The sequence below is a fragment of the Sprattus sprattus genome (genome assembly GCF_963457725.1).
Source record: "Sprattus sprattus genome assembly, chromosome: 1".
Classification (NCBI taxonomy): domain Eukaryota; kingdom Metazoa; phylum Chordata; class Actinopteri; order Clupeiformes; family Clupeidae; genus Sprattus; species Sprattus sprattus.
In genome coordinates this window covers 38623695-38648971 of record NC_137920.1, presented here as the reverse complement: position 1 = coordinate 38648971, position 25277 = coordinate 38623695, and the positions used below count along the sequence as shown (strand labels likewise).

The 25277-nt window shown below is 45.6% G+C and overlaps 1 protein-coding gene across 1 annotated transcript in view; it reads right to left on the bottom strand.

Moving 5' to 3' along the window:
* Window positions 1–8500: 8500 nt before the first annotated feature.
* The window catches only part of LOC308372717 (endonuclease V-like), a 52984-nt gene continuing 36207 nt past the window's right edge, over window positions 8501–25277 (bottom strand). The window contains exon 9 of the mRNA XM_080848004.1: window positions 8501–8574. Within this exon, the coding sequence (XP_080704130.1) occupies window positions 8571–8574 (4 nt within the window). The 3' untranslated portion in view covers window positions 8501–8570. The remainder of the gene's footprint in view (window positions 8575–25277) is intronic.

Sequence of the window (25277 nt, the reverse complement as noted above, 5' to 3'; positions counted from 1 at the left end):
TCTCTTCCCCCTTCTTTCTCACTCTCTTTCTCCCTCTCTTCACCCCTTCTTTTCCACTCTCTTTATCCCTCTCTTCACCCCTTCTTTTCCACTCTCTTTCTCTCTCTTCCCCCCTTCTTTCTCTATCTTTCTCTCTCATTTTTTTTTATTCATGAGGGACTCCCTTGTGGAAACACAAAAGCAAGGAGGCGGAAGGCAAAGAAAACCTCCGAGCACAAACAAACACATGAGCAGAAAATAAATACATAAAACAAGAGGCCTCTCAGAAGGGGAGGCTTTAGAGGCCGGTCGTCATGGTGAGTGAGCTACTCCAGCACTGGCAATAGTGGCCGGTCGTCATGGCGTGTGAGTCACCTCAACGCTGCCCCTGGATGGAGTCTTCTCAGCAACACCTGCAATCTGATTAGCGTTCAGACGTCACAGAGGCACCTTAACCTGGGAGACAGCACAGACCGTCTGGACTGGAGTGACATAATGGTCATAGCAGTCAATGCAGTCAATGAAGTCATTCCTATGGGACTTGAACGGACATATACAATTCAGCAATCCATTAGACAAACAATGAAGGGAGGCTCATGTCACTCAGTACATATTGTGTTGCATTCGATATAAATTCCTTAAACCTGAGACTGCTTCTAATGTTACTGTGTGATGAACATGGATGGATAATGGCTTTCAGTAAGAGAAGAGAGCTTTATTGTATTAGCATTATTCCAACCAGGCTGCCAGATTAACAGTGTTCCAAACGCCTCCTCCTCCTCAACTAGGCTGCTCTCTCTCAGTGTTGACAAGCTGCAGTCCACCTCCCTGAAGCTCTTCCCTGATATTTACTAAATGTTTTGCATTATCACTGCAACCCATGCAAGAAAAAAAAAACAACAACAAGGCATATGCTAAACTCAACCAAGCTGGCGGAGTTTTCAGAAATCGAAGATTGGAACATGTCTTTTCTTTTTCTCCTCCTGTGCCACGGGCTGAGTGCCTTCCCTGTAGCTTAACCAGGCCACCTGATGAGCGTCACTCCAGGTCTCAAGCCCAGGATGCACTGACCTCCACCTGGCCAGGTGAGACCCAACAGATGCTGATCAAAGCAGCGGTGTTGGAGTGGGTGAGAGAGGAGAGAGGCTGAAGCACTAACAAGCAGTGTCAGGGCTGGTGTTTTTGTGTTGCATGGCTGTGATGTCTTTATGAACAAACAGACTGTGTATGTGTTTACTGTGCATGTGTCAAGATTGTGTGTGTGTGTGTGTGTCTGTGTGTCTGTGAAGTCAGTTAGCATGTGTATTTGTGTGTATGTGTAAGAGAGCGAGAGAGACAACACCGTATGTCCACAGGGAGTTTTAGTCCAACCTTGCAATCCTTGTACCACTACCTTAATTGGCCCAAATCTGCCATTCAGCTCCTCTCTACCCCCCCCCCCCCCCCCCCTTCAGCGGTAGAGAGGAGAGCGTGGGTGACAGGACACACATTACCACCACTCTTCCCCGACACACTCTCTCTCTCTCTCTTAATCTTTCCCCACACACTCGCTCTCTCTCTCTTTCCCGACACACTCTCTCTCTCTCTCTTTCCCGACACACTCTCTCTCTGTCTTTCCCCACACCCTCGCTCTCTCTTTCTCTCTTTCCCCACACTCTCGCTCTCTTTCCCCACACACTCGCTCTCTCTCTTTCCCTATACCCTCACTCTCTCTTACCCCACACACTCTCTCTCTCTCTCCCTCTCAATCTTTCCCCACACTCTCTCTCTCTCTTTCCCCACAAACTCTCTCTCTTTCCCCACACACTCTCTCTCTCTTACCCCACAAACTCTCTCTCTGTCTCTTTCCCCACACACTCCCTCTTCACTCTTTCCCCACACACTCTCTCTCTCTTTCCCCACACACTCTCTCTCTCTCTCTCTCTCTTTCCACACACACACACACACACACACACACACACACACTCACTCTATCTCCGATCAGCTGGGAACAGTGCCAGCGGCTTCGGCCCATAATTAGGTCAATCAGAAACTGTGCCAGCAGGACTCCCTCCTTCCTTCTTCAACTCTGTCCTTCCCCCTTCTTTTCCCTCTCTCTCTCTCTCTCACACAGACACACACACACACAGAGACACACACAGACACACAAACAAACAGACACACTGTCAGCCTTTCTCTCACACCTCCGGCTTATGGAGGTGCCCGCCTGTGAGAAGAGTCGTGTGTGAGCATATGTAAGTGTGTGGCGCCTTCTCAGGCTTACCTGAGCGGGAGGCTGCGTCACGGGACCTGGCACAGAAGCAGATAGGAACAGGTGTGACCTTCACATCCTATTACCGTGCTGTGGAAACAGTGAAGTGACACCGGGAGCAAAGCAGACCGGCAGTTTACTGTAGCCATTACCAATAGTACTGGCCCGATATACACAAATATATTTTCTGTCTCATACCATGCTGACCTTGCCCTATTTCCCTCAGATTTTTCCATAGATCACAATCTATTTTTCGCTTAGCTTTAACAACCACGTTTTACCCTAGCACTACAAAGGATTGGTAATTTAGCCTATTGTACGCATTAAGATCTCTACCATGCAAACCACATGGCAAGTTATTTATTTCAGGTCAGGGCCTTATATCCATTGCTGAATAAACTGTAAAATAAATGCATCCCTTTACGAGTTGTATTTGCTTTGCTGAAAACAGAGAAATGACCGACGGTAAACTTGTGTATGACGCCCTCTGCTTAGCGCTACAGGTGGGATGAGGGTGGGTAGCTTAACTTTGCTTTAAAACACAGCGGGCCAAACACGGGGAGAATCATTGCAGCCAACGGACCACGTTTCCGAGTTTTCTATTTAAGTCATCCGTACCGCTGTGGACGATGCCCGGTCGGGGAAACAGCATCTCAAAGTGAAACGGCGAGGGAACGTCAGGTGAGGTTGGCAGGCGCGGAAAGACAGGAAGACTATCAAAGAGAAATGAAAGCGGAGAGCACCTGAGTGAAATCCGCCAGACAGCGATTGGATTGGATTCGAGGAGGGAAATAACATCCAATTCCTCGCTGAGGTGCAACTTCAAACAAAAACAAGAGGGAGGGAGGGAGGGAGGGAGGGAGGGGAGGAGAAGGGCGATAAACACAAAAGAAAGTCACGCTGTCCCCTCTGCATTGCACGCTGGGTTATACTGGGACTCCAACGCATTATAGAAATCCACATGAAAGAACGATGAGATGTGTGAGCATTGTGTGTGTGTGTGTGTGTGTGTGTGTGTGCGTGTGTAGGAGAGAGAGAGATACAAAAAAAGAAATATGTGGGACTGTACATGTTCTGCTGATGAAAGGAAAGAAATGGTACAGAGGAAAAAAGGAGAGAAAAAAGAGAAAGAGCGAGAATAATTCTATTTAAAAGAACACTTATAAACAAATGATAACAGAACACTGATACTTGCAAGAAGTACATTTCTCCTCACTGCTCCTAAAATAAACTGGAATATAGCTGCAAGCAGCGATGGCGGTTTCCTCCGCCAGACATTGCGAACCAGGGAAAAATGTATTTTTGTGACAATCTGTCACTGTATAGAAAAATCCATGCTGCAGACTTGCCAATGGGATATTACATTTATTTCAAATGCATTACTTTGAAGATCCTCAAGGGCCATGGCTTCAAGCTAAGAGTGAGAAAGGGGGTGGTCATCCCTAAATTTCCTTAAATGTTGTGTGTGTGTGCTTGCGTGTGTCAAAGGAGCCTGTCCATGTGTGTGTGTGTGTGTGTGTGTGTGTGTGTGTGTGAGAGAGAGAGAATCTGGAGCGCACACGCGCGGAGGAGTAGAGAGAGAGACCTTCTACTGAAAATCACCCTAGAAATTAGCCAAGCATGCATGTTTCAAATATTCACCAAAAATCCACTTTTCATCTTGCAGTCAACTTTTTTTCAGATTTGTGTACTAAACATTCTCAAGTGTCTTCACATGAACTTGTGATTGAATCAGAGTATCACTTTTTGACCTGTTGATGTGTAAAGCATTATTTTAGCATTAACAATGTATCCAATTTGCTTTATATCAATCATTTTTCAAGATATGAAGTTGCCTTTGCACATGGGAACATGTTGTAGTGTCTTCCAGTGACATATCAAGTTTGGTGTTGATTTCTCAAAGATTTGCCAAGATATGACTTTACTTCCTGTTTGGTGCCTTTTCTGCTGAATTTGAGTGGCTGTACCGGACAAACGGTTGTAAGGATCAAAATTCTAAATAGTAACTTTTGTGAGGCTAGGTCTGAAGATCATCTCTGGTGATTTTGAAGAAGATTTGCCAAAAATTGTAGGAGGAGTAGGCTTTCAAAGGTTTTTGATAAAACCGGAAATAGCGGAAAATCTATACAACCGGAAATTGACGCCATAGGGTCTGTTAAATTCGTCTTGATCCAGGGAATCCAATGGTACCTCATTTTTGAAAATCGGCCATACGGTTCAAAAGTTGCGTGTGTTACAAAAGTCCAACTTTGACCTGTTGGTGGCGCTAGAGTTGTGTAATGAAAGCCATGAAACTTGGTGTGAATGAAGAAGGGACTGTCCTTAATGAGTGTGCCAAATTTCACAAAAAGTTACCATATGGTTCTATGGGCTGCCATTGACTCCCATGGAACAAGAATAATACTAACAGATACAATAGGTTACCTCCTACCGGAGGAAACCTAATTATACTGAAGGATCTCTGAAGGGTCAACTCCAGGTCTCTCCAGTCCACATATTCAAGGGGGAGGAAGTCACTGGTCTGGGTCATGACCCTCTGCTCTCACCCAGTCAAAGGTTGTGTGCACTTGGGAGTAAGTGGTCTTCAAGGACCTTTGTGCGCTTGGCTGCAGACAGCACTGAGTGGTACCATCCTTTTCCCCTCCACAGTGATATATATAGCCACACATATCAGACAGACACCATGTGAAGAACATGTGCACAGATAATGAGTGACACGTGACCAGTGGCGTAACATAGTTACGACGGGCCCAGGTGCAGGCTATTATGACAGGCCCTAGTCAGTGGGGCAAGGCAGTGGTTCCCAAACATTTTACAGGCCCGTACCCCTTCAGACATTTAATCTCCAAGTCATGACAGATTTGAGGCTTGGTGGGGATTCTATAAAGACAAGAGACGATGAGAATGTATGACATAGTAGCATCAAAACTAAGAGAGAGAGGGAGAGAGAGAGAGAGAGAGAGAGGAAGAGAGAAGGAGAATAGAGGAATCTTCTTCTGCAGCAGTTTCTTCTGAAAGGCGGCAGCTCGTCTCAGCCCATCAGTCATTAGCCAGACCCTCCAGGCCCAAACAAGGGTTTGTTGTGAATATCGCTGCCAGAAGGACCTGAATACATTGTACCTTATTAGGGACCATTAAAACATGCTGAGCCCACAATAGTGTTTCTTAAAAATTACTGACGACAGGCAGGAAAGCAGCTTTCTTCAAAATTACGTGCAGGGAAACAGCAGGGACAGGACGGTCAGACGAACAACAAAAGAGGCAGAAAAAGAAGAGAAAGAGGGAATTCAACTTTTAAAAAAAGCAACTTTTTATGAAATGTTTCTTTTTTCCCCCAATGGTGTAGTTTTTCACCTGTTATTGCAAGTTAACAACAGAGCTGCCACAGGATAATTACGTGTAAATCTTCACCTGGTGGACTTCTCGCCCCAATCATCAGCAGGCACTTAAAAGGAGAAAGATTTCAAAACACATTCAGCAGTGTGCTGCACTCTCAACCTATAGTGTGCTGTCTCTGTGAGCTACCCTCTCAACCGAGCCTCTGATTGGGCTGTATGGTGTTCGACACATACTGTGAACTCATTAATAAAAAGCTTTCTGGTTCAATATCTTCCAAACAAATGTAATCAAAACAAAGTAGAGAAAGAAATGGCTGTTAGAAAGAGAGAAAGAGAGAGAGCGAGAGAGATGGACAGATTGAATTATGGACTCAAGTTTTCCACTCTACCTTTATTTCCAATGAATTGGCCAAACATAACTGCTTCCAGGGTTGCCAACTGACAAGCTTTTGGCACCAGGCTCACACTCTCAGGCTTTGTCTCAGACTGTCTCACCATAGGGTTTCTTTTTTTTCTTTGATGGCGATGCACCTCACGCTATGAACACAATTCATTTCAGAAGCGGGGGCATTCCATCTCACGCCGAGACTGCCCTGAAAGCTGGCAACCCTGAACTCCTCCTCTTGCCAATCTCCTAGCAACCAAACAAAACGACTTCATTCGAGACCATTCTCTATGGAGAATCTTTGTATCTTTCAGATTTGTTCTCAGGTTGAGTTTGTCTCAGGGTGGAATCTGAACATTTCTAAAGATGCTGCTTCAGCACATTTCAAAATACATAGACACTGTCTCAAAACACAGTAGCAAAGCTGGACCCACTCCAACCTAAGGACTCCTAATGACCTAATGAGTCCCACTGTGTCTCATATCTAACAACTGCTTTCGGGAGAGCGCGTGAGGATAACTACTTCAAAATGGCTGCTTTGAGATGCTCTCCAATTCCTGTGTGGGGATCATTCTGTGGGCTGAGGCCAATCACGCTGTTCTCTCACTTCTATCTCAACCGTCGAGTATCGATTGGCACATTTGGATTCAACAGAGTTTGGATCCCTTCCTGAGGAAGTCTATATTTATGTTTGATCTCTATTGGCAAGATTCAGTGATGGCGTATAACAACCTGATATGTCCTGAGCAGACGGAGGCAGCCACTTTCATTTTCTTGGCAGGCTAGCTCAGCTGTGGGGTGCATCAGCAGAGCAGAGAGGACACGCCTCCCACCCCTAACATGAGTTTGGCCTTTGACCTCTTATACAATGAGAAGAAAATACAAAGATAGCAACAACACCTAAAAAAAAAATGCTTATACAAAGAAAATGAATAAAACACTGGCCTACATTTCTACTTGCTTCCTTCATGCGAAGCTGCATCAGACGAAGCTTCCTGAGGAACAGACACAATGCAGGGCTGTGGAATCAAAGCACCCGTCAACATCAAAGCTGCTCTCCACTTCAGTGGGCTGAGAACAGGAGAAGGTTGAGTGCCTGGAGGGAGAAGGACTGAGCACGGGCGGCTTCCCCTGGTCCGGCACTCATCCATCCATCCATTCATTCATTCATCCATTCATTGAGACAGAGTAAACTCAGTTATTTCCCTGGGTGGTCCTCACCACCACCATTATATGGCTTACACCAAATTCAGGGGTCTTCAGAAGTCCATGCAGAGGTGAAAAGGTGACTTTTACACATCTTTCTTTCTTTGCTAGTGAGAAGATTGTGACTGTAGATGAACATATGGAGTGTGAAAGAGGGAGAGAGACTGCCCATAATAGTCTTTGCAGGGACTTTTGTGGAGCGTGTGTTGCAGAAACAAAGAGTGAGTAAAAGGGAGGGAAGCAGAAAGAGAAGTAGGGAGAGGGGGAGTGTTTGCTGCATTGGCAGGGAGAGGGGGTGGTAGAGGACACCCATCTCTCTTTTCGGAGGGGATGGAGAGATGCAGCGCTTATGTAACTGAGCGAAAGGATGCAGACGTCTGCTCCGCCTCCTCTGAGGGGGTGGGGCTGCACTCAGAGAGGAGAGGAGGTGCAGAGAGAGGGAGACGAGAGAGAAAGCGGGAGATTTTTTTTCACACAGGGAAAGATACGGAAAACATATGCTGCCTTTTTTTTTAGATACATTACATACCTGCAAATAGGGACACACACACACACACACACACACACACACACACACACACACACACACACACACACACACACACACACACACACACACACACACACACACTCCCCTCTCCCGACATTAGCTCCTCTCCACAGGACTTGTCGAGCCCCCTCCTCCTCCTCCCCTCTGCTGGGCTGAGTTCCCACTGACGTCTCAACGGCCGCGACCTGGTGCTGACCACCCACAGCTCGATGATGACCCTACGGGGACCGTGTCGGAAGTCAGCCTGCCTCGTCAGCCCGTGCCCTTCCTGTTCCCACACCGAGCCTGCCAGCACAGAGCCCTATGCCCAGTGCCATTGTGCTGGCGTGGCAAAGGGCATGCCAAACACCAACGCCACCAGACGCTATAGCATACGTCCAAATGGAAAGTGAGGCTTCGCTTTGCCAGGCATGAGTAAAAATAATCATTTTCAAATATAGTAAGTAGTCTTTTGAGTGTGAGTATGCGTCAGTGTGTATGTTGATTGAATTGGTGGAAATAGATTACATGCCTCAATATTTCCATCATACATTTTTAACGAAAGCTAAATGTGTGTAGTAGAATGTGCAGCCACCATTACAAGGCAAAATAACTCCAGCAAATTTTGATTGTACACAAAACCAAGATATTACTATGTAAATTTCACTATAAAATCTATTTTTAATAAATTCTGCACCACACATTTATATTAAAAAAATCAATACAAGTAGTCTGTTCAGATGAATGCAGGGATGGAAAAAACAGTACATGTACACACACAAGGACACACACACACTCCATCACCGGGGGCACGGTGTAGAGACTGCTCCGCTGGGCCTAGTGTTGCTTTGGACGATCTCGCTGGCTGATTCCTCCCCAAGGTCACCTGTAGGGCACACACACACACACACACACACACACACACACACACACACACACACACACACACACACACACACACACACACACAATGGTGAGAACACACACTTCTCACATGTGCTGAAGCCGACTGATTTCGGAGCAGCCTAATAGGTGTCTGAAAGCACAGAACTGCACTGCAGTGTGTTTTGTCCTTAACCCATGGCAACTGGTCCAGGGCAGGCAGATTGAGTGGCCCCTTGGCTACAGTGGCCATGGTGGTTAGCTCTGCAGTCAAGAGGAAATGATCCTAAATCAACTGTGACATACAAATGAGCCATTTTCTTGCTCTTTTTCACTCCCTCGCTCACTTCCCCCCCCCCCCCCCCCCCCCTCTCACCTTTCCCTCTCTCTCTCACTCATGCCATATGGTGCAGCACTGGTCAGCACAGAGAGAGAGAGAGAGAGAGAGGGAGAAACAACTGCGGAGGGAGGGGGAGAAGAAAAAAAGGCATTCTGACAGCACACGGACAGCATCCCCCCATGGAAATGAATGTGCGGTAACAAATGCCCACTGCCGGCACCTGGGAAATGTGTGAAAATCAGAGGCTCTGGTTCCCTTCTGTGCGAGCCCTTTTGATTTGTGCTCAATTGCTCGGGAAGACATTTCCCTCCCGACGCCATTAGGCTGTAATCTACAGGCCAGGCCAGGCTCTGTTGGCTGAATACACATTACTGCCGCCGCCCATTAGGCCTCCACACTTACCAGAGGGAGGAGGTCAGAGTGCTGCTCGAAACCATACCAGCCCACGGGGCAATGGATAGGTGTGGTGGAGTGTGTGTGATGTGTGATGTGTGAATGGAGTGAGTGTGTGTATGTGTAATGTGTATGTGTGTGTGTGTGTGTGTGATGTATGTGTGTGTGTAATGTATATGTGTGTGTGTGATGTGTGAATGGAGTGAGTGTATGTGTGTGTGTGTGTGTGTGTGTATGTGTGTATGTATGTGTGTGTGTGTATGTGTGTGTGTGTGATGTATGCATGATGTGTGAATGGAGTGTGTGTGTGTGTTAGTGTGTGTGAGTGTGAGTGTGTGTGTGTGAGTGTGTGTGTGTGTGTAATGTGTATGTGTGTGTGTGATGTGTGAATGGAGTGAGTGTATGTGTGTGTGTGTGTGTATGTGTGTATGTATGTGTGTGTGTGTGTGTGTGTGTGTGTGTGTGTGTGTGTGTGTGTGTGATGTGTGCATGATGTGTGAATGGAGTGAGTGTGTGTGTTAGTGTGTGTGAGTGTGTGTGTGTGTGTGTGTGTGTGTGTGTGTGTGTGTGTGATGTGTGAATGGAGTGAGTGGCGGACTGACCCGGGTCAGGCACTGATGGAGGGTAAGGGGACTGTGAGCTGTCGTTCTCCCCTGCGGGTTGAAGCGATGGTGGCCGTTAGGGCGGGCGAAACGCCGGATGGTAAATGCTTCCCCACACATTAGCCATTAGCTATTAGCCATAAGCAGTTAGGATGGAAAGAATTGTAGCAGTGGAGGCCGCTAGCGGTGCCAGTCAGTCACGGGTGCAATTATGCCTGGCACACTGAGGAGCGTTCATTAGGACGGTACTCAGCCTGGACTGCACCAAAAAAAAAAACTAAAAACTGCTCCAGCCATTATGAGAGCTGGGAGGAAGACTGGATTCATATCGCTGGTCGTGGCTGTTGAGGGTGAATAGAGAGGAGACGGAACAGGACATATTTATTGACTAGTAATGGCTGAATGACTAGTCAATATGACTCGTGCTGAAGGGAGATCAATGTCTGGAGCCGTGGACCTTGAGACTCAGGCTGAAGTGTGGTCCCCTATGATCCTTGATGAAGTAAATCACAAAGCATGAAGGACATCAACACACCATGCTCTATAAAAGCAAGTTTATCACACAATGAAGACAAACGGAAGCCATTTCCTTTGATGGACATGATAATCTGCCTTTGGAACAGACATGTTAAGCTTCCATTCATGATATAGAGGTAGTTGTACCGTACTGTTAAACATTGCAACGGAAAGAATTACGCATGTAATGTGGCAAGATGTGGCGTAGCGGGTTACACCTGCAGTCAAATCCATCTCTGTTCTTTTTTTTTTTCTTCTCCAGCACCCTTTTTATGTGTTAAAGCCGTGGGATATGATTCATATCCTCCAACATCTATCACAGGATCAGGCTTTTTATTAAAACTGCTCCACGAATGAGGATAAAAGGCATTGGTTGGTCACTTGACACCACTGAAATGATGACACTCAACACAAATGAACAATTCGTATTCCTTACAAAGCGCAGCTGACGTGGTCTGTGAGGTCTAACTCCCTGTTTAATCTCTCTCTCTTTCTCTCTCTCTCTCTCCCTCTCCACATCCCGTGCTCCACTCCTCTCCCTCTCTCCCTGTGGCCCTCTTTGTGTGAGAACTAATCTCCCTTGCCACATCAAACAGGATGCCTTTCCATTCTCACCTCCACATCGATCTCCTCCCGCTCCCTCTGCAGCTGCAGCCTGCATCACTCCCTCCCTAACTCCCTCGCACTCCTCCATGTCATGACACTGGCTCACGGCTGTTGGTTTCCTTTAGGCTACATGTTCATTCAAGGTACGTGTTTGTTTGCGGAGGTTGTCTGTTGACCTTTTGCCTGCAAGAGCCTGTAATCGGAGAATTTCCTTGTTTATCCATGTCTTGCGTGTGACCATGCTGGAAACACTTATCACAAAATAGTCTACTTTACAGAGGGGAAATATTTGTGCCAAGTAAACTGCTAAATTCAACAGGAAATCTACTACCTACTTAGCCTAGCGCTGCCATATCATTACTGATCATATAGAGCCGTTAGCAGCGCCTCAAATCCAAGACCAACCTCCACAGAGACATAACTGCAGTCAAGTAATGTGGAGAAGCATTCAGGTTTCCTGCTAATTAACTCTCCACATTCTTTATGTAGGGAAAAATTGAATTCTGTGAGACGTCGTGTCCAATTTTTGAACTGAATGCCATGTTAACACCACTAGAATGCCATGGTCATCATTATCCAGTTGAATTTCAACTAATTTCACATTTCAACCCTGGCATTCCCCTGATAACTACCAAGGTCTCTATTCTAGAGGATCTACAGCTTGTGACACACCGAGTTTATTATTATAACATTAAAGCTGAACCCTCCAGGGGTACTTGACATGCTCACCTGACTAATTATGCAATTAGCTGCTGTGACCTGATTTTAAAATGGAAAGTTATTCTATACATATTTAGAACTGCTGGAAAATGCAACCTGAGCCTGTTACACAGATGCATTTCCCGCTGTGTCGAATTACTGCCAGTAAGTACCACCGCATTGAAAAATTATTTCACAGCTACATCAACCCACCTACAACTATGCCATCCTGCATTGTAGCATACTAGAGCTCCAATTCAACACAAATGTTTTCTTAACTAGCCTTAATTACTTAACTAAGTGAATCAATAAAGTAATCAAATAGATTAAAAAGGTGAAGTTGCACAGAATGGTGCCATTGTGACAGCGTTGTGAAATAACACTACAGTGCATGTTTGTTTTTCCAGAACCTTCTTCTAATAAAACAAAAATGTCATGTCAAATGAAATTGTATTATATTCACAGAACAAAATAAACTAGAAAATGCATTTCCTGAAGGAAATACCAGTGCATGAAATGCAAAAATTAAGAAAGAACGAATAAAAGAAAAGTGAAAGGAGGAAGGAAGAAAGGAAAGAACAGTAAAAGAAGGAAAGAAGAGTTGAAGAAGGAAAGAAGAAAGGAAAGAAGAGTGAAGAAAGGAAAGAAGAGTGGAAGAAAGAAAGAAGAGTGGAAGAAGGGAAGAAGAAAGGAAAGAAGAGTGAAGAAAGGAAATTAGAGTGGAAGAAGGAAAGAAGAGTGGAAGAAGGAAAGAAAAGTGGAAGAAGGGAAGAAGAGCCGAAGAAGATAAGAAGAAAAGAAAGAAGAGTGAAAGAAGGAAAGAAGAAAAGAAAAAGGTAAGAAGAGTGGAAGAAGGGAAGAAGAAAGGAAAGAAGAGTGGATGAAGGAAAGAAGAAAGTAAAGAAGAGTAGAAAGAAGGTAAGAAGAAAGGAAAGAAGAGAGGGAGAAACAAAGTAAGGAAAGAAGAGTGAACAAGAGTGGCTCTGGATAAAGACAGTAAAGAGAGAGAGAAAATATTGAAAGAAGGAGAAAAAAAAGAGTGAAGCAGAGAGATGGAGTGTGAGAGAAAGTAGAGTGAGAGTGATAGAGAGAAAAAAAAGTAGAGTATGGAAGGTGTCTATTAATATTCCTAGTTATACAGTTGAATGGAGAGGTACAGAGAGAAGAGGACCCTTGGAGGCTTGCCGCAGGTGTCAGTGAAGCACAGGTGCAAGCCAGTTTAATTACCCTATTATGATGTCATAATGGCCCAATGTAAGTCAATGGGAAAATTTAGATTCGTTTTTCTTTAATAACTTAAAAAGTATAAAGTTTAGAAAAGTGAAAAATACATAGCATAAGTGTCCTTTACAAGACCTACGCGACAAAGTTTGAATGAAGTTTCTACGTTAAGCGGTTCGGGCTGAATTAATCGCAGAAAAAGGTAACAAGAATAAGAAGAAGAAGAAGAAGCCTAGGAATAACAATACAGGGCATTTCATGCACTGTAATTAAACAAATGTACTGATATTAAATGTACTACTAACATGCCATTATCAAACTAGAAAATGCATTTCCTGAAGGAAATACCAGTGCATGAAATGCAAAGGTTAAGAAAGGAAGAAGACAAGAAAGAAGAGTGAAAGAAGGAAAGAAGAGTGAAGAAAGGAAAGAAAAGTGGAAGAAGGAAAGAAGAGTGGAAGAAGGAAAGACAAAAGGAAAGAAGAGTGAAGAAAGGAGAGAAGAGTGGAAGAGGGAAAGAAGAAAGGAAAGAAGAGTGAAAGAAGGAAAGAAGAAAAGAAAGAAGAGTGAAGAAAGGAAAGAAGAGTGGAAGAAGGAAAGAAGAAAAGAAAGAAGAGTGAAATAATGAAAGAAGAAAGGAAAGAAGAGTGAAGGAAGGAAAGAAGAGTGGAAGAAGGAAATAAGGAAAGAAAGAAGAGTGAAAGAAGGAAAGAAGAAAGGAAAGAAGAGTGTAAGAAGGAAAGAAGAGTGAAGAAAGGAAAGAAAAGTGGAAGAAGGAAAGAAGAGTGGATGAAGGAAAAAAGAAAGGCAAGAAGAGTGGAAGAAGGAAAGAAAAATGGAAGAAGAAAATAAGAAAGGAAAGAAGAGTGGAAGAAGGAAAGAAGAGTGAACAAGAGTGGCTCTGGATGAAGAGATAAAGAGAGAGTGAAAATATTGAAAAAAGGAGATAAAAATGGAGTGAAGAAGAGAGATTGAGTGTGAGAGAAAGTTGACAGAGAGAAAGATGGAGAGATGGAGAGAAAAAAAAATAGAGAATGGATGGTGTCTTAATGTTCCTAGTTACAGTTAAATTGAGAGGGACAGAGAGAGAAGAGGTTCTTTGGATTTGGCACAGGTGTCAGTGAAGCATACTAAGGCAGAAGGCAGTAACTTCTATGTTAAAGCTCAGTGGTATGATAACAATGGAATAATGGCCCTATTAATTAATCAGTAGTAATACTATTTCATTTATCACAATTACCAATAGCCTACAATGATTATCACACACACACACACACACACACACACACCATTGAATTATCACATTAAGCACATAAAACAATGAACTTGAATTGTCACATGAAACACATAAAACATCTATGTCAGTCCATTGGGGTGTGTGTGTGTGTGAGAGAGAGAGAGAGAGAGAGAGAACGATAGAGAATGAGGCCCATTTTCCCCCTCCACATGCCCCCGCTCGCCAAGCGAAATTACCCGATTTAGATGCACCTTTTTCGGACTAGCCACAGGCACTGGGTGGGGGAATAGCCCGATAGCTTAGCATATCTGCCATGCAATTCTAATGGTAATGCTACCTAGCTTGGTATGCTAACTGTCGGTAGCCTATACATCGTGAAATCAACCAAAATACTGATGTCACTGGCTTTAATTTGATAATGGCATGTTAGTAGTACATTTAATATCAGTACATTTGTTTAATTACTGCTGATATTTTACAAATACGTCAAAAACTCATTTTTGACCAAACTTGAAGTTACGGTCTTTTGCCTTAGCACGGCAGAGTAAAGCACAGGTGCAAGCCAGTTTAAAGACCCTATTATGATGTCATAATGGCCCAATGTAAGTCAATGGGAGAAATTTATATTCGTTTTTCTTTAATATCTTAAAAAGTATAAAGTTTAGAAAAGTGAAAAATACATAGCATAAGTGTCGTTTACAAGACCTACGCGACAAAGTTTGAATGAAGTTTCTACGTTAAGTGGTTCGGGCTGAATTAATCGCAGAAAAAGGTAACAAGAATAAGAAGAAGAAGAAGCCTAGGAATAACAATACAGGGCATTTCATGCACTGTAATGACAGTTTGAAGAAAAATACCATCATTCATTCTCACATTGGACAATTTCTTGACACACCAGGAGAATAAGCTAGACGTGAATAGACGTTTTTCTGAAGAGAGAATATATATATATTTATATATATATATATATATATTTTCCTTGTAATTTTCAAACTCTATCCCTCTCTCTCTCTCTCTACAGCTGTCAGCCCTGATGTGTGGATGACGTCCTTGCCCTGGCCTGCTCTGAGTGTGTGTATGTGTGTGAGAGAAAAAGAGACAGAGAGAGAGACAGAGATGAATGTCCTACTGATAATCAGATGGGGGCATCCCCCCCTCCCCCCCCCCGTCCGTCAGCGCCCCGCAGCTGTGGACCCCGCCAGGCGACCCGAACCCTGCGATAAGGCCGGTTGTCACCGCTGGTGCTCCCACCTTCTGGGCCCCCTGCCTCAGACATCGCTCCGTCACATGGCTGGTCAGCCAGAAAGGCCATCGCACTCAAACACTCTGTTTGGAGAATAAAGATCAGGAAGAAGGGCTGGGTCGCCCTCAAATCATCTCATAGTGTTTAGGTCACCTGCCAGAAGTGAAAAGGCCAGTTTCAAAAGTATTCCAAAATATTGCAGCAAGCGGCAATCATCGGGGTCCAAGCAGATTGGGAGCATTTGGAAAGTTGTGGCTTATGCAATGATCATTTTTTTTGAGTGAACATATTGGCACTTTATGTAACATAGGCCAAATTTCACAATTTTAGCAAAGTGGTTCTTGAGGTATTGCAGTTCCAGTTGTTGTGAACCCTATGGACGAAATGTTTACAGAATTTGGGGAGTCTAAAGAATGTCGTATTGATTTAGTATGAAGTTCTGTTAAGTTTGGACTTCTACATCACAAGAGCTTGGCCATAAAGGCATATGGGACACGATTTCAAATTTGATTGAGGCACAACTTTGAGACGGATTGACGAAACAACATTTCTCTGATAAGTTTTTGTCAGCATTGGTATACATCATCTACAGACAAATCGAATGAGAATTGGATGGATGGCCTATGACAAGTTTGTTTTTTGAAAATGGTGAAACAATGTGGCAGGCAGATTGGTGGGAATGGGTGCATTAGATTACAAGGAATCGGAGGAAATCATTTTTTAAGATATGAGAAAAAACATAAATGTGCATATGAATGCAGCGCTACCAAAAAATGGTAATTTCACCAAGTCATTCCACCAATTTGGAATCTAGGGTGATGATGTGGTGCCTGTGCACCTTATTGTTGTTCTGCCCGTGTTCTTCACTGGAGAAGAACAAGAGAAGGAGAACCACAACAAACACAAGAGAGTTCCAGCAGCGTAGCTTCTATGACCTCTACTAAGTTCTACAGTATGTCTAACGATCACACAAAATCGAAATGCACTGAACTGCTGGTGTAGAAGGATGTGAAGGACTCACCACTCAAGTTGCAAGCGTATGAAGAATTGGAGAGAGTGCTAATGGCCGTAATTGAGATTAGTGTATGACCAGAAGGAAAAAAAAATGTATGCTGGCTTTCTGCCAATTTGTAGTGGTGCTTTTCACTGACATCGTCAAACGGTAGCTTAGCCATAAATCTCCCCTGATGGTGAATGCAATAGTCAATATAGCATGGGGTGCTGATTAAAAAAAATAGCTTGACAGCTTTTTGTTTAAACGAAAGTTCCCATTGTTTTTACCCAATCAGCATCAGACGTGTTCCTTAATACCAGCGGCTGCATAAACATTCGACAGACAGACCCGAGGCTGCGTCAGCATTAGCACGCTGAAGTGTCGGCTGCAATCCCCTTTCGGCTGAGCCAGGCCCCGTTTTTACAGCTCACTGCTGGCCCGCTAATGGTGGAGTAAGTTTTAATTGTGATCTATGGCTCCCTGCTGTTCCTTTTCTCCTCTGTTAGTTTCCACATGGGTGCCGTTACCCCTCTCTCTCTGCTGTTCCTTTCCACGCCATTCAGCACTTTCCTGGCAGGTCGATCTCATCATTGAATCAAACAGCAATCTCCCGCAGTCTGCACAAATGAGCTCCAACGAAAGCAACTCAGCTATGTTCTAAGACCCCAATGCTGTGTCACCTGACTCAATCAATCGTGCAGTATGGCGAGATTACACCAAACAGGGAAATGTGGGAAAGCTCAAAGGGGAATTTAAGTGAAGTAACAGAGTGATGGTGGACTATATGTTGGTCTCTTAAAGGCTAACAGGCATGCAACATGAGGTGATGAATGTGTCTGTGTGGTGATTACGGCATCGATTGCATGTATTTATTTATTTATTTATTTTTCAAATGAGGCGAGGGGTTCAGTTTGTCTTCTGCCCCACATTTGAACTGTACTGAGTAACTGACTATGATACAAATGTTAGTGCAAGAAATATATGAGAGCGCACACACACACACACACACACACACACACACACACACACACACACACACACACACACACACACACACACACACACACACACACACACACACACCTGCCTGCAGGACACGGCATACTTCCTGTCCTGTTTTCAGAATTGGGACACAAACATGCACTGGAGTACAAGCCGACAATGCACAATCCAATACAAGACGAGTGGGCTCTCACAAACAGATCCACAGACATTAAATCAACACCTGTAACTGTCAGCGCCCACACACACACACACACACACACTCGCTCAAACACACACTCGCTCACACACACACGCTCAAACGCACGCACACACACTCTCGTTTTCCCGCTGCTGTCAGCAGATTCAGGACTAACAAAATAGGCTTCCAGCTGCTTGGCGATGCAGGTGGGGTTATTACCCAGCTCAGAGGCTCTGTGTTTGATGCCTCGCTCTGGAAAAAGCCCGTAAACATTTGCAATATTTCTCCATCTTCTTCACAGGGCCGAATGGAGCACTTGCGGCACTGAATAAGTGGGGGAGATGGCAAACTAAAGGAGGGGGGAGGGGGCTTTCTGCATTTCAACATTAATCACATTCAATAGGATCACACTACTCAGAGAGAGCCTGCTTTAGGAGCCTTATCACCAGTGACTGTGTCTGCTCCTTAGACTGTGTCTTCGGTCCCAGATTCCCAGATCTTCTAGCAGAGAGCGGTTAAGGCCTTTGTTGTCTATTCTCCTTCACTTCAACCTCCGCCTTCAGTACTGTTGTGCGGTACTGGTTTTGCTTGCAGTATGGAGGTGTCTGGGTGGAGTTCAAGGTAGTAAAGGTCTCTGCAGTAAGGGCGTCATCACAGGTGGTCAGAAGCTTGCCATCCTTAGCTGCGCTTCCGCGATCGGGCCAGTGCGAGCTAGGGCCAGCTTCAGGTCAACCAGGGCTAATGGCCTGAGGCCTTAACAAAATCATTTTTGTTTTTACTACCGGGCCCGATAGCCCTACAGCCCTAAAACCCACCCATAACATGCCATCGTATTCCGATAATGGTTCCTCCTGTTGGTAGTTTGATGGTGTTTGTCACTTCATCAGCTCACTCACAACAATGCCAGAATTATAGAACTATAAGCCTAAACTATAACACCTCCAGTGTCAAAAGGACCAGTTCCACTACTGACTTCAAGCAAGCCTTTGATAGAGTGTGTTAGACTGGCAGGTCCTCAGAGACTTAGAAGAAGGCCTAGTCTAAGTCATGAAGGTGTTTTATGACCACTTAAGTAGCACAGTGCTTCTGGACATCCAACTGGGAGAGTTCTTCCAAACAACTGCTGGTGTCAGACAAAGGTGCCTACTCTCTCCAGTGCTATTCAAAGGTGCTACTCTCTCCAGTGCTATTCAAAGGTGCTACTCTCTCCAGTGCTATTCAAAGGTGCTACTCTCTCCAGTGCTATTCAAAGTTGCTACTCTCTCCAGTGCTATTCAAAGGTGCTACTCTCTCCAGTGCTATTCAAAGGTGCTACTCTCTCCAGTGCTATTCAATGCTTTTCCTGGAGAGAATCATGCAAGAGACCCTCCACGACCACCACACCTCAGTCGCCATTGGGGACAGACTTATCTGCAACCTGCGCTTTGCAGATGACACAGGCCTTATGGGGGGAAACAACAGCGAGCTTCAAGATCTTACAAACAGACTGGTGCATATAGATTGGAAGTCGGCAGGATACTACACACTGAAAGACATCCATTATCACAAAGGCTTTGTGTTACTTAGACCCACAAAGGACCCAACCCACTCTTCCACCCAATATGACCCACCACCACCACCCACCCACCCCCTCTCCTGCCACCCTCAGTGGAAGTGGCTGGGCATGTAGGGTGACATCTGTGACGCTGGCAAAGACGTGGACTAGAGTCTGATGTAAGACCTACCTGATTGACCTGGGTGATTAAGAGAGGCACTCCTGGAGCTCTCTGGCTGAGCTCTGTGCTAGAGGGAGCCTGCAGAGCCTGCTGTCTGACTGGAGCACCGCACACAGGCGAGCACTTAGCATGGCTGGGGTTAATCACCACGGAGGGAACATGGTCCGATACACTGAAACCCTCCGAACACTTCAGGCCTTTGCTGTGACACATCAACTTGGCCTCTACTGACACCCATGAAGAGTTCTCTTGCTTGAAAAGTTATTTTCAAGCAGGATGGAAGTCACGGAGAAGGGGCCTGTGAGGTGAACAAGATCACTGTCTGACGTTGGTGCAACACTTTGTAATTTCAGTACAGCAGAGAAAGAGGCTTTGCTAGGAGTGAGTGCTTTGGAAGTGCTTTTCAGAGAAATTACATAATGTGATTGACTGCAGAATCCTGTATTTGATTGATTTTGTTGAATCACTCAGACAAAAGCTGAAACGAGCTAATAGGCAGTAACTACTTTAGCCCAGCTGGCTTGACAAACATTTCATGAGCAAATAAAAGACTTAGAAGATAATTTTCAATCTTATAATGGCATAGAGCAAATGGAAAGACGAAAGAATGGACGGATGGAATGAAAAGGGGGCAGCACAAAGAAGCTTGCACAATGTCCGGAACATGTAAACAACAAGTGTGTAAAACCATAACCAAGCAACCTTTGGTTTAGGAGATTATATCGCCTTAATCCTGCCATTATTTTCATCAGAAGGGTAAAAAAATCCCGTTGAGGGAGACGTTAAACGGGAAGCTTACCGCGCAGGTCCCAGACGGGACGCATCAGCAGAGGCGAGTTGCCAAAGCTTTATCTTATGGAGTTTAATTTCAATGTTTTATCTCTCAGCTTTGTTGCAGGTCCTCTGAAGGGTGTTATGTAAGGGTGTGCTGTTTTTAATGTGTTGTTTTCCCTTTTTTCTCCCCAGTTTAAAAAAAACGCACTCTACGAACACTTACTTTACGAACGCACGCTTGTCAAGAGTCTCGTCTTTCATGTGCTGGAAAGGCCTGTCTGTCACGACATATGATCAGTGGCTTCCGGAAGCATAGAGACAGGTGCCGAAACGAACGCTAAATAGCTTCAAGGGAAGTTGTTTAGCACAGGTTTCGTCCTAAGCGCAAGGCACAGGAATAACATCCAGGCGTTGTGCTGTCTGTGAAGTAGAAAAAAGAGAATTTCAAGAACAATGCACCTTAAGACAGGAAGTTTGGGAGAGTACAAGCGGGATGAGAGGATTGTGGAGATCACATCAAGTGAATTTCATGTGACGTTCAGGTACCAAGGTCTAATGTATGATATTTGTGAAGTAAAAGTGAACCAAACTAGTGGTAAACCTGCATATAAGTGCCATCTCAGATTTGAGATTACAATCCTGTCTAGTGTTCAAATGTTTTTGCCAGATCACACATGCAGTGTAAGCACACATACAGTCTTTCCCTCTCTCCCTGTGTGTGTGTGTGAGTGTGTGTGTGTGTGTGTGTGTATGTTTGTGTTTGTGTGAATGTTTGTGTGTGTGTGTGTGTGTGTGTGTGTGTGAGTGTGTGTGTGTGTGTGTGTATGTTTGTGTTTGTGTGTGTGTGAATGTTTGTGTGTGTGTGTGTGTGTGTGTGTGTGTGTGAGAGTGTGTGTGTGTGTGTGTGTGTGTGAGTGAGTGTGTGTGTGAGTGTGTTTTTGTGTGAGTGTGTTTGTGTGTGAGTGTGTTTGTGTGTGAGTGTGTGTGTGTGTGTGTGAGTGAGTGTGTGTGTGTGAGAGTGTGTGTGTGTGTATGAGTGTGTGTGCTAAGTGAGCTGCCTGCTTGCTGTGCAGTGACCTGCACTGCTGAGGGAGGGAGGGAGGAGGGACTGCTTGAGTCACCGTGCCGGGTGCCCACCCCTCTCCCCCACCCTTCTCCCTGTCCCCTGGGGAGCCAATGCCCCGGAGCAGCCAACCGCCTCCTCCACGGCTAATTGCCTAAAGCATCCTGGAGATGGGAGGAGAGGAGATAACAGGAGAGGGAAAGACGTGAGGGACGAGGGGACGTCTCTGCACCTCCCCTGCTTCAACTCTAGAGGTCAGCAGTGGGGTTGCTGGGGCTTCCAGCTGCTTTAATTGGGTTAGCGGCAGCCGCTAAACGCTTCACTAGCCGTAGCTTCACAACAGCACACACACACACACACACACACAAAGAAAAACTCAGTGCTCAGTGCAGTTTGTAGGATAGGAAGAGAGAAAGGGAGCCTGCTTGTGTGATTTAAGGCACTGCAGATATGATCCAGCCCAGACAGATGACTGGGTAAACAACAGGAGGAAAGGAGGAGAGAGAGAGAGAGAGAGAGAGAGAGAGAGAGCGAGACAGAAGGAAAGAACAGCTAGGCTGACATTGACCTGCTCCGCTTGACAAAACAGTGCTCCGCTCACTGGTAGGGGGGGCATCAGAGGGTATCAAATAACAGAGACGGAGAGAGAGATGGAGAGAGAGGGAGAAACAGAGAGAAAGACAAGGAGAGAGAGAGAGAGAAAGACTGAGAGAGAGATGGAGAGAGAGGGAGAAATAGAGAGATGTAAAGAGAGGGAGAAAGAGAGAGATGGAGAGAGAGGGAGAAAGAGAGAGATGGAGAGAGAGGGAGAAAGACAAGGAGAGAGACACAGGAAGGGTAAAAAGGGAAAGAAAGAAGAGGAAAAGACAGGAAAAAAGAAAAAAACAGAAGGGCAGAGAGGGTGAGCAGAAAAAGGGGGGCAGGCAGACTCAACAAGGACAGCCAAAAACAACAGCAGCCAATAAAAATGATGCAGGTCTACAGCATCAGCGGTGGCGGGCACCCATCAGAATATAATGCGGCGTGTGTTGGCAATAAGCCCACCATAATGCGCCTTACATCACAATAAGGCTGTGATAACAGCGCTGTATAACGAGGGGGTGATGCACGTCACATTTTAGTGGCTGCGTGATGCATAAAACATTGCAGCGGAGCGTTGCGTGTTATTACAGCGCCGTCCGTCGACCCTAATACCAGCAGGCGGGGGCGGGGGTGAGTGATACCCCATCCCAGCTCCAGCGGGGGTGGAGCACTACGCCCCAACAGCAAGGGGACCTAATTTATGACCAGGCAAGTTCACATGTACACGTGCATAGCCACACACTTACACACATCTTTATAGTCAAGTGCTCTCAAACACATATAGGTAGACATCCATAAATACAAACACACTCACATTTAACATACATCACACCAAACACACACACACACTCACAAATACTGCGTCGTATACACATCCCATGGGACTCGGGCAGTAACTCACCAGCACTCTCGCTCCCTCACACACAAACACACACACGCACACACACACATATCATACTCGCTCCACAAACAGACCCCCTGTGGGACTGGGCCTGCAGCACTGGAATGTGGAGAGGGCTGCTAATGAATGCCTCTGCTGACGGTCACCTGGTGCTGCAGCTCTCCTCTGCGTGCGGGGGCATGCAGAAGGCAGGAGGGTTGGAGGGAGAAGGGCCAGGCAGTGTGTGTGTGTGTGTGTGTGTTTGTGTGTGTGTGTGTGTGTGTGGCTCTCTTAATTGTGTGTGTGTTTGTGTGTGTGTGTGTGTGGCTCTCTTAATTGTGTGTGTGTTTGTGTGTGTGTGTGGGTGTGTGTGTGTGGCTCTCTTAATTGTGTGTGTGTTTGTGTTTGTGTGTGTGACCCTTCTGAGCGTCTCAGCAGGTATGTGTTGAAACATTAACTTGCAAAGTGACTGGGTGTGAGAGGATGTATGCACCTCTGCCTGTCAAAACACTGAGCATGTTGTGTGCTTCTGTGAGAGGACAGCACATGTCACAACATTGCACATGTGCCCTTGTGTGTGTGACATGAGACCTCAGCTGCACACGTCTACGCTATGTGGACACAATGTGCATCTGTGTGTGTGTTTGTGTTACATGAGACCGCAGCTGTACACGTCTACGCTATGTGGACACAATGTGCATCTGTGTGTGTGTGTGTGTGTGTGTGTGTTACATGAGACCTCAGCTAATCACGTCTACACTGTGTGGACACAATGTGCATCTGTGTGTGTGTGTGTGTGTGTTACATGAGACCTCAGCTAATCACGTCTACACTGTGTGGACACAATGTGCATCTGTGTGTGTGTTACATGAGACCTCAGCTGTACACGTCTACAGGGTGTGGACACAAGGTGCATCTGTGTGTGTGTGTGTGTGTTACAGCTACACTGCGCTGCACAGGTGACATGTTGTTTTGGAATGTCTGTGAACTTGCTCAGGTGAATAAGATGCAAATGTTGTAAGTGACACTTGGAGACAGGGTCATAGTGAATTACTGAGGGCTCAGAGTGTGTGTGTGTGTGTGTGTGAGGGAGACAGAGAGAGAGAGAGAGAGTGTGTGCCTGTGTGTGTGTGTGTGTGAGAGAGAGACAGAGAGAGAGAGTGTGTGTGTGTGTTTGTGTGTGAGTTTGTGAGTGTGTGTGTGTGTGTGTGTGTGTGTGTGAGAGAGGGTGTGTGTGTGTGTGTTTGTGTGTGTGTGTGTGTGTGTGAGTGTGTGTGTGAGTGTGCGTTTGTGTGTGTGTGTGTGTGAGAGTGTGTGTGTGTGTGTGTGAGAGACAGAGAGAGAGAGAGAGAGAGAGTGTGTGTGTGTGTGAGTGTGTGTGTGTGTGTGTGTGTGTGTGTGAGTAAGTGTGGAACCTGACTGTCAAACCACTGCTAACTGCGCATTCATATTCATCTGTGCCCCAGACCTGCAGTCAGCCACCTCTCCCTCTCTCTCTCCCACTCCCTCTCTCTCTCTCCCACTCCCTCTCTCTCTCTCTCCCACTCTCTCCCTCCCTCCCTCTCCCTCTCTCTCTATTCCCTTGCTCCACACCGTACATCTCAATGGCAAAGCCGGGCCACCATCCCATCACTCATCTCCTCCGGTGCCATAAATACTGGGGATAATGCGGGCGACCAGCAGACGCCAGCGGTGCACTGTGCCCCCACACATCTCCACTGCCAGACTCTCAGCGGCCCCGTGATTAAACGCCTCATCAGGCCCCCCACTACAGGAAATACTTCCAGCGACTCAACATCGTGGGTGACAGCCCGAGCAGGAGGCACAAGCACTAGGGGTCAGTATTCTTGGCTCTCTGTTAAAAAAGAAAACAAAGAACAAACAAACAAAGCTAAGTCCAAAATGAGAGAATTTTATAGGAGATCCATATTTGATGCCAATAAAGCAAATCTTCCTGCTTTGTGAAAAGGGAGGTGAACGAACTGAGACGAACTAGAGAACCTTTTCTGTACACACAATTCACAATCCCCCCACTGAGCTAATAAGAACTGATGGTTATACTGATGGATTATTTGCTTACGCAGTTAGCAATGGCACCCGACTTCAAAAGAACATTTGACAGTCCTTTATAAGAGACGCCTGCAGTAAAATAATATCTAAACTGGCAGGATGGCCAAATGTAATTATCAAACATAGGCAGTGCCCCCAAATTCACTCCGTTTCCCCACCAAACAGATGTGACAGGGGGGGGGGGTTTGCGGCGTGACTAGAGCCTGCCGATTCGGCACGCTTCATATCGCCGGTGTCTGCTCACCACTGAGCAACATGCATATGTATGCTCGAGCCCCTTCAGAGATGCAGAAACTCATACACTGACGGAAAAAACGACATTCATGGAAAATGCAGAGGATCATCCATTGATGTGTTGCGAAGCAGCTGCGCTTGTGATTCTCCCGCTTTGAAGTGGAGATAATTTATGGGGCCTTTTCTCATGGGGACCTGGCAGCGGATGGAGAGAAGGAAAAATATATGGGAGACCTCCAGCGGCTTCCATAGGCAACACTCAGCGTGCCGCCTCGGTGCGAGCGCGCTCACTAAAGATAACCTTTAGAGCGCGACGCGAAGAATGTTTAATCTGTCTGGGCAGAAGTTGACATTA